Source organism: Channa argus, chromosome 7 (assembly GCF_033026475.1).
Source record: "Channa argus isolate prfri chromosome 7, Channa argus male v1.0, whole genome shotgun sequence".
NCBI classification, from domain to species: Eukaryota; Metazoa; Chordata; class Actinopteri; order Anabantiformes; family Channidae; genus Channa; species Channa argus.
In genome coordinates this window covers 4,030,015-4,043,914 of record NC_090203.1, presented here as the reverse complement: position 1 = coordinate 4,043,914, position 13,900 = coordinate 4,030,015, and the positions used below count along the sequence as shown (strand labels likewise).

General features: G+C 40.2%; 2 protein-coding genes across 4 annotated transcripts; both read left to right on the top strand.

The window, feature by feature from the left end:
• Positions 1-5,534: 5,534 nt before the first annotated feature.
• si:dkey-30e9.6 (uncharacterized protein LOC564083 homolog) lies at positions 5,535-9,328 on the top strand. Its single transcript, XM_067511170.1, has 4 exons — positions 5,535-6,055; positions 6,192-6,276; positions 6,392-6,534; positions 7,496-9,328. Exons 1-4 carry the CDS (start codon positions 5,618-5,620, stop codon positions 7,592-7,594), a joined length of 765 nt encoding a protein of 254 aa, XP_067367271.1. The 5' UTR covers positions 5,535-5,617; the 3' UTR covers positions 7,595-9,328.
• Positions 9,329-9,487: 159 nt separating this feature from the next.
• arl4aa (ADP-ribosylation factor-like 4aa) lies at positions 9,488-13,662 on the top strand. 3 transcript variants are annotated; one of them, XM_067511172.1, is made up of 2 exons: positions 9,488-9,593; positions 11,839-13,662. In XM_067511172.1, the coding sequence occupies exon 2, from the start codon at positions 11,928-11,930 to the stop codon at positions 12,525-12,527; it is 600 nt and encodes a 199-aa protein (XP_067367273.1). In that variant the 5' UTR covers positions 9,488-9,593; positions 11,839-11,927; the 3' UTR covers positions 12,528-13,662. The 3 variants fall into 3 exon arrangements, with proteins under 3 accessions (XP_067367273.1, XP_067367274.1, XP_067367272.1); XM_067511173.1 differs by lacking the exon at positions 9,488-9,593 and adding an exon at positions 10,683-10,854; XM_067511171.1 differs by lacking the exon at positions 9,488-9,593 and adding an exon at positions 10,685-10,858.
• Positions 13,663-13,900: the final 238 nt, after the last annotated feature.

Sequence of the window (13,900 nt, the reverse complement as noted above, 5' to 3'; positions counted from 1 at the left end):
ACTACAGCAGGAAACTACCTCAAATAAAAAAAATAAAAAATCATTCTGACTTCTCAATTTGTATATGTGCATAAAACTTAAGAGAAATTACAAAAGCAAGGGCATAAAACTAATTTTAAAAACCTATATTTTGACTGCACTAAGTCAACACTTTTAAAATTTGGTTTGTATTTTTATTTAATTCTTCTTATAATTCTTAGTATTCAGCATACGTAACAGTACAAAAACGAAGGGTGCTTTAAAAATAATATCTGGTTCTTCTCAACCATTTTGGAGAATGCGTGACTTTAATCTGTCTCAGTGTCTTCTGTCTCTTTATGTATACATGAATAGAATCCCAGACTGGCTCCATGAAGTAGAGATCTGGACTCTTTGGGGGTCCATACAATCACTTACAGGACTTCTTGTTGCTAAACTTAGTCCTTTCGGAGTCTGGCAATGTGTTTGGGCTCACGGTTAAGCTTCAGAATGACTTTGGAACAGACCAGACACCACCCCGGTGGCAATGCATGATGGAGGAGAATTAAAGCGTCTACAGTGCTGCATCAAATGTGCATGTGACAAATCAAAGCTTTGAAAGTTGGTCATTCAAGCTGAAAATCAACTAAACTGTTAACTTTGCATCTTCTATCTGCAGAGAGAGATTAACAACTATTCACACTGTAGAGATGCTCAAAAACACGCATTCGCAACAACTCAGTCTAATTATGCTGATACTTGATGTTTTCTCTTTCTAAAATAGGGACCAGTGTGTAGACCGATGATCTAATCATGGAATTTCACTACTGGCCAGCCAGTGATATTTCATTAGCCTCCACTCCAAACCACTTAAACAGATGGCCCACATGCTGCATTTGTTCAGAAAAAACAAATGCCAAAGAGTTGGATTTTGCATAAACAAGATATCACATTCACATCATTTTTCCTGCCTCACACTTTAACTGCTGCAGTGCTCCCCACATATAACTCCACCGTCAGGAACTGGGTGCTCTGTAAAGCGCCTGAAACTGATCTTTTTTAGAAGCATGAAATATGAAACGGAGCAAGTCTTGGCTTATTTAGAATTGTGAAACACTTCTAACAAATTCTGGAAGCAGTTTGGAAAAGCAGTGCCATGTATTATATAGGTGGTGGTAATTATTATGAGACATTAGAGATGATGACAGAAGCAGGCAATACATGCTACATCCGTTATTATACTTCTTTCCCCAAACTCACACTGGTGATTTTGCCAAATATCAGTGGACATTTCAGTAAAGGCACTTAGACAATACTGTGTTAATAATGATGAATAAACCTCCTGCACATCTAACGGGAACTAATGGGGAGCTGACAGCTGTGCGGGTCGTATAGTGTGCTGCTCTTGTCTTCTCCCAGTGCAACATGAAGGTGCCTGGCTGTCTTATTAAGGCTCGTAAATCTCCTTGACCAGACTCCTGGTAAGAGCCTGGAATAGCCATCAGGTAGAAGCCCACTTATTTGTTCCCATCTGCTCACTCCCCGTCTCACACAACCTGCAATGAAATCACAATCAGGCGCCTGTATGGAAAACATGGATCCACGTCCAGTGAACGTGACATGTATGAGTTTGTACAGTTCGAGTTAAACCCAAAGAGCAAAAACAAGTGGTGAACAAATAGGGATAACTGCTTTGTTGTATACTTTAATCTACACACACACACACACACACAAGATCATTTTGTGCAATTTTCTGTCATTATAATCAGTTATGAAGACGTGGGAAAAAGTAGCAGCACAGCAGTGTCCCCTGGGAAATTATATCAGCTAAATGATGCAAGGAATGTAAACTGCATATAATTACCGTTACCCCCATGACTGGCAGGAAATAAAATGATTGAACAACTTAATAATCTTCGAGATGAGCAGACAACTGGGTTCTTAGCCTCAGCCCAATCTACAACTTTTAATCTTTAACGCACTTTCCTAGTTTGATCTCTTTATTTTTAGCATTCTCTTTTTTCTTTTTTCTCTGCCTTTGTAAAGCAGTTTAATTTTTCATTGCCCCACAGATACATGCACTTAATTGTGCTTTATAGCGGCAAAAGCGCTAAATGTGTGATTGTTCTGAACGCAGTGCTGCAGAAGGAACTGGTTTCTGTTCAGTGATGTGACCTTGATGCAGCTGGGTCGTGAGCTATTCCCGCTATCCAGCTTCTGTCACACACCCCAACCCCCAACCACAATCCACCAACAGTGAAAGAAAAAGAAAAAGACAACAGCAGTCATGCCAGAGTAGCTGATTGTTGGTTTTCTTGTTGGTATTTTCTTTCTCCTGCATAACTGACAGCACAAAGGGGCTCATCACGTCATTTGACCCTTTTTTTTATGGGTTGTTTTTCCTTGATACCCACCCATCAGAGCCAAGATCAAAGTGAAGGAGACAGGTAAGGAAGAGCGTCTGATCTGAAGGGATGGGCAGTGATGGCGGAAACTGAAACTCCTTCCTCGTCTCAGCAACGGAGCTCGTTCAACAGTAAAAACAGATGGAGCTCCTGAGACACAGTCACATGCTGGAAAAGGACGTAACAAAGTCCAGAACTGTCAGTTTAGGAACATGCTGCATCTTTTTTTTTTTCCATTTCTTCCAGCAGACAGAGCTGTAATTTACTTCTGTGTTTTACACTGCGAACCATTTGTTGCACAATTGGGCTCCATCATGTTGTCATGGTGACATGGAGATGTCTCTGAGGCCACTGAAAGGCAGGGTCAAGGCCCTTCAACGTCTGACAAAAAGCCTCCAGGGTTGTACGGTGGCTGTAAATGTCACTGGATACAGCCTCTAAAGGCAGCACGTCCTGGTTTTAAAAGGGGCAGAAAGGTTAGCGCCTCAGATCAGGTTTCCTGTTGCCTTTGGCCCATTGTGTCAGCTGTCAGAGTCAGTACAAACAAAGCAACTGCAGCAACAACTGCACACAGATCAGGGTTTACACCAGGGGACATCCTCCGCCCGCTGTCTGGCTCAGGAAATCCCAACTATGAGCATTGAAGTCCCTGTTTTTCTGATATGGATGTGACAACATGAGAGCATACATTTTCAAATAATTCTATCCTTTTTTTTATATTGTTAACAACTGAACCAAAGTCAAAAAGTCAGAAAGAGGCTACTTGAACTATCAGCACTGTCAATTTTCAAATGCGTCATGTTCAAAGCCACAAATAATATTTGTTTTTGAGTTTTTGAATGATGATGCTGTGATGAAGATCACTTGAAGTTCAGGCTTTGTGTTTTGGACTGGGTTATTCAACAACAACCTGACCAGGTGTGCATGTTAAATATCATGTGACGTTTTATTATTATGGGCCTGGTGTATCAGTGGCAGATGCACAAGGCCGCAGGTTCAAATCTCACCCCGCCAGGTGTGGCCATGCCCAGCCACTAAGGACCACCTTGGTGCCGGTCTCAAGCCCAGGTAAAATGGGAAAGTTGTGGCAGAAAGGGCATTTGGGGTAAAACTCATGCCAAATCAACGTGCAGAACACATTTATTATATATATTTATTAAATAAAGTAACATTAAAGGAAAAGCACTGTGAATAGTACTGTAGACATCTGTACAGACTGGACAAATCACCATAAGCTGGAAAATACTTAAACACTCTATAGAGCAAAGCAGAGCTGTGAGGTAAAATGACATTTCACAGGTCTTCATTGGTAAAACTTAAACTGCTTTTCACCAACACAACCAGGCAGCTTATTCATGCAAAGAATGGATTTTTACCTCTTAACATTTATAATTAGTTTGACTACTTGGAGTTACATATTTGACATTTGTGACACTGAACAAACACATCACAAACAAATTATTATTTTTGCCTGTTGCATCCCACCCACAGGGATATTCTAATGCTCGGGGGAAGGTGTTGTGATACGGATAACTAGAATGTGTATGAATAAAATCAGCAGCTGTGAATTTCACAAAAGAAGGGTTAAGCAGCATTCAGATACATAAATGAAGGAGGAGAAACAGCGGTTGTTTAGATAGAGTGAGACTGTTGTTCCTTACTCAATAAAGCTCCTGAAATAAATAAAAAAAACGGAATCCTTTCTCTTTTGATACAACCGCCTTTTCCTGACTCCTCTGGGAGGTTGAGTTTGAAAAAATGATGGACATGACACAGACTGATTGCTGTGTGAGGCTCCCACCCTGACACTCCCCGCATACAGTACTGTAAGAATTCAGGACACTTTAAAATAGTTTAACCTCTAACCTTTATTCCTTCAGGTCACATGACAACCAAGTTCACTCTGACCACAGTGTCTGTCTCCATCTGGTGGATTTACTGACACATTGCAAACCGCAAGCTACTAATTATGCAAACCGGAGACAATTTTGACTGCTGAATACGCTCCTCTCTGCACCTGGAAGAACTTACAGAATGATTTCACACTGTTTCTGCTAAACTTTACTTTATTTGGATGATGCATCCACAGCTTATTGTCTTGTGTTGCATGTGGCTGCTTAATGTCTCTCAATGTTTGTATGAACCTATGGTTACATGCATTGTATGTGTATGTAACTGGTGTTAAGGACAGAGTTTTTATCGCTTTGGAGAAAAATATTTTTTCTAAAACTAATGGAAAGTTATATAAAAAATGAAAACACAGTGAAACAGTGCATTTTAACAAAGCACAGCTTTACCTGTTTGGTCCCAATGTCATAATTGCTAAATAAAGAATCCTCCACATATTAGTTCTTTGAAATCAGGGACTTTCGTGTTTGCCAGTGCTTTTAATTGAATCAGATTCTTATCTTGTTTGATCCGTCCTAGTCCACGGCATTTGTAAAACCCTTCTTATATTACCTTTTGTTTCTTGTCTTAGTGCCTTTTATGCTGTATACAAAACGCTTAGAAGTGCCTTGTTGTCAAAAAGGTGCCACACGAATACATTTGCCTCGACTCGCCTGAGCGTAATTCTCCAACCCTGAGACTTTGCTTCTATTCCCAGGCGTAAGACAACCCCCTACATTGTGAGAACAAAATCCCAAAACACAGTGAAACCTTGAAAAACAGTGTCACACACCTCAAAGTTACTTGAAAAAAACTAATATTCTGTCACTTCTTAGGTTTATTAGAAATGTCACCAAACATGACTAAATGAAGTGTCTGACTCCTGCAGTCGGGAAAGTGTGTGCTGCCATTAAATGGCCTAACTAAAGTGTGTCCTAGTGAATTAGGGGGAGTTGAGCTCAACATCAAACACGTTTGGACTTATTACCAGCTTAACACTGGAAAGTGTCCATTTTGACTTCATAGTCACTAATACTGTTCAAACAACACATATCTTGTTGAATGAAAGTGTCTCCTGAAGCCTCTTTGTCAGATTTCTATGTGCTATAATACTCCATCTGCTACAGTACGTCCTTGGTGAGGTTGTTAAACTACAAGGTGCCATGATTTCCACTGTTTGTCCTGTTGCTAAGTTGCTGTTTTGAGCTCAGCCCACTTCACTTGATTGTCTTTGTTGAGAGGACTCGAGTACTTTTTATGTGCTGCCTGCTCAGTCCTCATGTCTCCTTTCTCCTGGGGTTACATCTCGAGAAGAAATTGTGCAACAACGCCAATATTAATTTTGTAGAGGTAAGCACGTACCTTCTATGTCCAGAATGGCTCCATGTGGTTTGCTGCATCCACTGTCCTCAGTTGGCTTTGAAAGGAAAATCCAGTTCTCTGCAAGTCAGGATCTCTACTTTGCAAGAAGCAAATACTTTAAGCTTCCAGAGCCTGAAAGCTGGGGTGACGCGTGGAGCATCAAGCCGCCAGATTTCTCTCTGAGAGTCTACACATCTGTGTCCGTTCCTCAAAGCAAAGAAAGACAGGCACATTTAAATGTACAGCAAAGAAGTGACACAAAGAGGAAAACGGCCAAAAGTCTAACGAATGTTTTACATGAGCGCTACAAAAGGAAAGACCCTCCAAAGTTCATCACATCCTACAGGCCTCCAGGTGCTCTCGAGTCTGAGCTGATGTTCATCAGGACTGGGAAGTATCCCTCAGAACCCTACCAGAACCCCAAACCTCACAACTTCAGACCGGTAAGTATCTAAAGACACACAAAATGCTTTAGAAGAAAATGGTGACACTGAGACTGATGGTCTGTGTTTGATTTGAGCACAAGGTGGCGCTAGAACTTTAATGTTGAACTCTGCGTTTTCTTTTCACACATTTCAGCTTGATGAGACCCTTCCGGTCATTGTGACCACATATGAGAGAGATCCTGGTGACCTGATTTTGAAATTAAAGCACTTGGACACATGTTAGTGGATTCATTTGATTATTTTCGTCATTCTTTCAATTTGGTTTGATTTGCTTTGAATTATTAAACACCATTGTCTGCCCAAACGACTAAGTCATTATCTTTTCTTTTCCAGTGCGGACGACTAACACTGACCCCCACTTTAGTTCAACGGAGACCAAGACAAAGATGGACACATTTAAACCTGCTGAGCCGAAATGGGACGCAAGGCTCATACTTCCTCAGCTGCCTTGGCCTCCGAAATCTGCTTCTTTTACAGTAAGGAAGTAGAACTTTATTAGCAAGTAACTTAAATACAGTACTTTACTTAGGTAAACTTCAAGAAACTCAAGGAACTTGAGCATCTTTTGTGTATTTCCATTTTGCACTACTTTATACTGTAACTGCACAATATTCAGAGGGAAAATATTGTACTTTCCGCGCTTTAATTAACAGCTTTCTGTTAATTTCTTTAAAAGAAATGTGTTAACTTTCATTTAACACATACACGAAATGGCCACTTTATTAGGTACCTGTGCAATCTAATGCAATCCAATAAAGCAGCTCTGCTATGAATTCTACGTTTATGATGTTATAAATTCTCAGTTTTTAATTAGTAATGTATTAGAAAGGTGATAATTCGACTATGTGTTTATTATTAAGGTCAAAGTGGGTGGTGGAGTTGTACTAGAGTGCATTATAAGAAGATGTGGTTCTAATGAATTGGCCAACACAAAGTGAGAAATTATAATTAAAGTAGAATTCATGGCAGAGCTTCTGTACTGGATTGTGTTAAAGCTTACAGGTGTACTTATTAAAGTGGCCAGTGAGTCTACATATTAACACATCAAGAATGATGCTCGAAGAACGAGAAGTGCTTTCCTTTCATAGTTGCATACTTATGAAAGACTTTTACTTGTAATGGAGTACTTTTATACATTGTGTGGTTTTGCTACATTTTAACTAATCATTTGAATATGACCCCTGATTGTGTGGTCACAGTTTTGTCGGAGTTAATAATGTACAAAGTAGTACACAAGCATAATACTTTTTTATTATTATTTTAATAACAATAATGTACATGGAGGGAAATTATTATAATGAACTAAAAACACGGTTTCTGGAGCATTGTGTTTCCTCCGTGTAGTCGTCATTTACAGTTCCAGGATTCAAATGGAAACACGGGCATTTATTCGGGTTTAACTTGAAGTTACACGTTTCCTAATACTGCCTTTCACAGAGACACCGGCGAAGACGAGGAGCGCACAGTGCATTCTTGGACCGAGTGGAAGAGAAACTATCGAAAACCTGGAAAGATAGATCACGACCCTCTAATTAAACATATCCTTCCTTAGTTTTACACGTGTGTATTTGCAGTCTTTCTTCTTGTGGGGTACATTGAATGAGTATGATGCCACACTTTGCTCCACCTCAGTAATATGGTGAAAACCTCATGTTACGCCAGCTTCATTACTGTGGCTGAACTCAACAGCATATCAGTTATGAACAGGGCATGGGTGGTCTCCCACCCGATTTTCTTTATCTTTTGGTCACTCCCAGGACTCCCAGAATTAGCCACTATCTGTGCCGTTCAGAAAAAGTCTTACAAGACTGCTGTAGTTTTATTATTAAAAATTCTTTACACTGTGCAAACCTGCTTTTATATTTTCCACATGGTTTTTACTGGTGTTTGACTCAGTTTGACCCCGGAGCGAACTAGCACCACCAACACACAACATTTGAATGGATAATTGACTTACTGGAACAGGGAATAGGAGTGTAAAACAAAATTAACTTTAAATGAGGATAGAAACACAGTGAATCTTTAGGAATTTTATTAAAAGTGTATTAGAACATTTAAGAATTGCCTTAGTGACCATTTAATATAAAAAAGCACATATTCCATTTTCCAATTTTGGATCTTTTCCACTTCTTCACTCTTTGACTTAACATCAGTACAACATAAATGAAATACTACAAAACGTGAACATCTTACTTGTCAAGGTCATGTTATAGTTGATTTGTGGTGAAGCTGAAAGCTCAGCACAAACTGGACAGGGCAGAACTGATGGAGATGTCAGAGATAGCATGAAATGTGTTGCAGAAGTACTCAGGGAATGCTGTCATTCCCTGAGGCCATCTCACCACTTTATAAGGCCCACTGGCCCACTCACAGCTGCTTGTTTGAGTCCCCAAGAATTAAAAACACGTCGAGTGTGCACATGTTTGAAGCATATCTGAAATAGCTTCACATATGTGTTTAATGAGAGCACAGAGCCCTTGTGCATAACTCGTGGACTAAATATAAAATGAAAGGAAATTCAGTCAGTGCATTAAACCACATCATCCTTATGCTGACATGTGTTTTACTTATTATAATCCCTTGTTTTTCTTCCTAGTGCCTATCACTATCATAAAATCTGGCACGTCATAAAAGTTGGATTACTGCTTGAATTGCAAAGCGTGTCCATGTCATTGTTCTTCACAGTTTGTGCAGAAGTCTTACCCAGGACAAACTGGGTAACACGGAATAGACTGGGAGCCACAATAAATGGGTTTGGATGATGACTAAGAAAAGAGTCTTCCTGCCCGTCGCAGAAGGAATAGAATACCTGATGCTTTATTTTGGATTGTAAGGTTCCCTGTCATATTTTGGGCCATACACTGTATACGGTCCTGGGATGGTGGGTGGGTGGGATAGAAATATGTATCCCAAAAAGGGTTGTTTTATATTGCTTATTTATTTTCTTTACTCTCTCTTATTCTCTCTCTTCTGTTGGGTTTGGTGCATTTGTGAAGTGCTTTAAACCAGCTTGGACAGCTGGGGGGGGGGGGGGTACTCCAAAATAAAGACTAATAATTCATACCAATAATACAAAATGAGTACTCATCAGCTAAAACGACCAAGCTAAAAATCCTACCTCATTAAATTAATCTACATAGGTTACAATATAAGTAATATCTTGATGCTGTGATGGTTTTCCCTCTGCTCTCGTGTGTATGTGGCCAGTATAAACTGCATGTCTATGTTTTGTCTTGTGGCTCTAATCTTTGAGTAAAATGAATCCAACAAACTACCAAAAAGAGGTAAGAAACTGCAGCAGGTTATGTAAGAAACTGGCCGTAAGCCACTTTCTGTTTGTTATTCTTGGATGGGGGGGCTGCAGTGAGGATGGTGCTTTTCCTGCTCTTTGGCCAATCATTTCAAACAAAAACACGAATGAATGGGGCGGCGCTGTTGCACACACAGACAGACACACACACACTCAAACCCAGAGTGGATGAACACACCCTCTGTATCTCTGCACACACAGAGCCAAAACTCACTGAGCTGAATGGTAGGTTCTATTTGATTTCTTCTTTTTGCTGTTTATCGCAGGTTCTGGATCATTTATTAGTGCTTCTCAATGTTCTCTCATGGTTTAACCTAATATGTTTAATGTGTGATTAATGGTAAAGCCTCAGACTGGACACTAGTTCCTCTAAATTGTATTATAAACTTGTTTTCATATTTATTTTTTCCTTTCTCTGCAAGTTGTACTATAGATTTTGTTAAGAATATTATCAAAAAAGTATAAATACAAGATTACTATGAGGTATTTAATAAATACATGTATTGTAATATAACTACTACTGCTACTACTACTTTACTTTTCATACAACTTTTTTCCCCACTACATTTTAGAGGTAAATGTACTTCTTTAACAATAAATTTGTTTCAAAACTGTAGTTACTTTTGTATGATTCCTGGAAAATGAAGACCTTATCAACAGGATGCTTTGGCACTAAACTACCCAGCAGCACATGCAAATATACAACTGTTGGATTGGTCAGTGACTTTATTTAGGTAAATGGCAGCTACTTTGATAAACACATCGCTACATATTTCATCCCAATTCACGTCCAAACACTTCTCAAAATTGAGTATTTGTACGTTTAGTACTGTTAGTATTTTGCTAATTAGACCACGGGCTAGAAGAGACAATGGGTTGCGAAGGCAACATTTCTTACTGTTTACAGACAATCAACGAATTAATAAAGAAATTAATAGTTCTTATTTAATTAATAATAATTACAATTTGATTTTTTCTAATGAAAACCCTAAATATGTTTGTAACTCTGTGACACATCTAAAATGGAGGACATTTATCGTTTGGCATTAACACGACGTCCACTTGGTTCAGGTCTTGGTCTGAAACGTTTGCGACTCGTCAAGATAAAAACAAACGCTAACGCTGTGTGACAGACCGCGGAGCAACAGGTGATCGTGCTTCCCGGACAGACGCTTGAATGACAGCCATGACAGCCAATCAGCTGACACGGGCGGGAGTGCGCGCACCAATCGCAGGCGTCCGCAGTGTCCGCGTGGGCGTCGCCCCGGCTGGGTTCAGCCAGCAGCAGCAGCAGCAGCAGGATCGGTAAGTCCACACGGGACATCGAGGACGGACAGGGAGTGTAAGTCTCTACCGCGCCACAGCTCTTCTGCCGTCGGCGGACAAGTAAGAAGCGGAAGTACGGCGTTCGGAGACGAGTGGGTTCGCGTTCAGGTCGGCGGGTTAACGCTAGCGTTTCTGTCTTCTCCACGGAGAGCTTGGACTAGTAGGTAAGCAGTTAACCGGTTAACCAGTTCGGTTTGGGCTCAAACACTTGTCAGTCCTCTGGCCACTTCTCAACGAGCCTAAGATCTGCTGTACATTTAAATGACGGTAAACCCTCAGGAAAACAATAATTCCCAGGCTACTAGAGACGCGTTCTTTTGGACTAATCAATCGATGTGAAGCATTATAAGGTGGCGGTTTGTAGACTGTGAAAGTAGGAGCTGAAGTAATTAAAAGGGAAGTTCGCCACCGGTCCTCGGTTACAGTAGGTGACACGTTAACTGCCGCCGTGAAACCAGAGTAGGTACAGTAAACAGCTCAGGTGGCTTTTCAAGCTCTTAATGGCTGCACTGCTTCTACTTTGTGGACCTGACCTGCTGTGAGTCAGAGGAAAAGTGCTTTGCTTGCGTTCTGGTTGATAACCTTTTCCCCAGGATGCCTTTATACCTGGGAAGAGCTACAACTAGCACCGCTAATCAGTTCTTTATCTGTGCATTCCGTCAAAAGAGATGTGTGAGATTTTTTTTTTTTTTTTGCCTGCAGATGGAAAGATAAAGATAAAAAAACAAAAAAACATCTGGCACAGTCCCTTTTTATCATGACAAACAGCGACATTAGCATTCACTTAGGGCTCATGTTTCGAGCCACAAGATAAATGGAAATCTAATCACGATCCTGATTTTTCTTTCTTTCTTATTTTGTTTTGCTTAAAACAAGATAAAAACAGACTTATGTGGTCCATAAAATGCCAAATGAGCTCAAAAGCTTTATTCAACTGAGAAGCTAAAGCTGGATGATCATTCTGTTACTTACTCAGAAATCCCATTAGCCTACACAGATATTGTGTAGTGTATGAGACTATGTACCATAGAAAAACTTGACTAATAACCTTCCTCTCTTGAATCTGTTCATGCATTTTCCTATGTTTCGGTTTATTCAGATGTCATATTGATGATAAAAAACATGACGTGCTCTCCGCTTTCAGGTGACTGCTGACAATTAGCAACTCTAATGACTGTTGCTGGGCAAGTGGATCAAACGTCCTGAATCACCAATCCTTCCTCATGAGGAAAGATGGGGAATGGATTGTCAGAACAACCCCTCCTCTCAAACATCCCGTTCCTCCAGTCTTTTCACATCGCCATCCTGGGTTTGGACTTTGCAGGGAAGACCACCATCTTGTACAGACTGCAGTTCAATGAGTTTGTCAACACGGTGCCCACCAAAGGTTTTAATGCAGAGAGGGTCAAAGTGTCTCTGGGGGGCCACAGGACCGTGACATTCCACTTCTGGGACGCCGGTGGTCAGGAGAAGCTACGGCCCCTGTGGAAGTCGTACACGCGATGCACGGATGGCATAGTTTTTGTGGTGGACTCAGTGGACGCTGAGCGCATGGAGGAGGCCAAAACAGAGCTCCATAAAATTGCCAAGACCTCCGAAAACCAGGGGGTGCCCCTGCTGGTTGTGGCTAACAAACAGGACTTGAGACACTCTTTGGGACTTGACGAAATCGAGAAATTGCTGGCACTGAAGGAACTGGGCCCCGCAACTCCCTGGCATCTGCAGCCAGCCTGTGCCATCATAGGAGACGGACTCAGGGAAGGCCTGGATAGACTTCATGACATGATCCTTAAAAGGAAGAAGGTGCTCAGGCAGCAGAAGAAAAAGAGATAAACTTGTTATGAGACTGACTTGTCCGCTGTTTTATGTGAAGGAAACAAAGGATCTTCTCCTGAGGGGAATCAACTGCAGGTCCAGATTCAACATGCTGAGTTTTATCAGTCCAGAACAGAACTTTTACGTTTTCAAGTCTCGGTCTCTTGATGATACCGTTGATCAGGAAGTGACACATAAAGGAATACAGTATGAAGATAAGAAAGTTTAAGACATGTGTGGATATGTTATAAAGAGTTTATGTGGATTGAAGCACAGAGGTTTTGGGGTCTGGAAAGGTGATAGAAGTTGTTTTTAAGGATGTTATGTTTGACGAATGGCTGTTCCAAACAGTTTTTACCAAAAATAACCGAAGAAAAAGCTTTGTGTAGTTGAAGGGTGTCAGTGATTTAACTTAGTTGCCGCTGAAGGACAGTGAAATGAGCATCAGTTTTATTTTACTGTTTTACATGTTGCTATTAGAATTAGCAAATTAATAAGTTTTTACACTGGACCTTCTATGTAAAAGAGTATTATTGTGTATTACCACATCATTATTGATTGGCTTGCTGTCTTATATCTCTCGTTTTTTTTAAAGCACTTTAGATAATCAATTTGTATTAAGTTTACAGTTTTTAAATAGAGCAAATTGTGTTGGATTTTGCAGAAATGTTTGGAAAAAGTGATTCTGCTGTATTAGTAGGTGGTTCTTATAGGCCACATTGTCATTAGACAGGTTATGCATTATGTTTTGCTAAATAAAACACATTTAGAGCAATGCCGACCAGGGAGGCTATTATTACATCCACTGTGTTATCACGGAGCCTGTATTTAAAAGCAGGTCGCAGCTCAGTCTTTGGCGATACAAGGTTTGAGCTTCATGAAGCTTGTGTGGATCTGCAGATAGCGGCGATGAGAAAACCTGTCTTTTACCAAGGCAGCAAACCAAGAGTGGAGCTGCTGAAATCCTGACACTACGTGATGAGTTGTTCTGTCCCATGAATATGATGCTAGGGGTTTCTGACAAAACAAAATACAAGCTCAGGCAACCTACCCACTAATTATCATAAAAAAAAAAAAATGGTCCTTGGTTCCATTTTAAGCAGCTGGGATTATGATTGTGTGGATGTAAGAACACTCAAAATCTGAGAGCAAATTTTAATATACAAAGACAAAATGAATTATTTTATCCAAAAAAAAAACATAAAAGGAAGGTATGAAACGTCAGAAATGTGTCACGTCAGTGTGAATGTGCTATGGGGACCAAAAATAACTATGAAAAAAATATTAATATTGCTTTAGCTAAGTAGAAATTGTACTGCAAGATTGGGTATTTTGAAAAAAGTGTGAATATCAGTATTAACACAATATTTGCAACTTATCAAACACGCAGA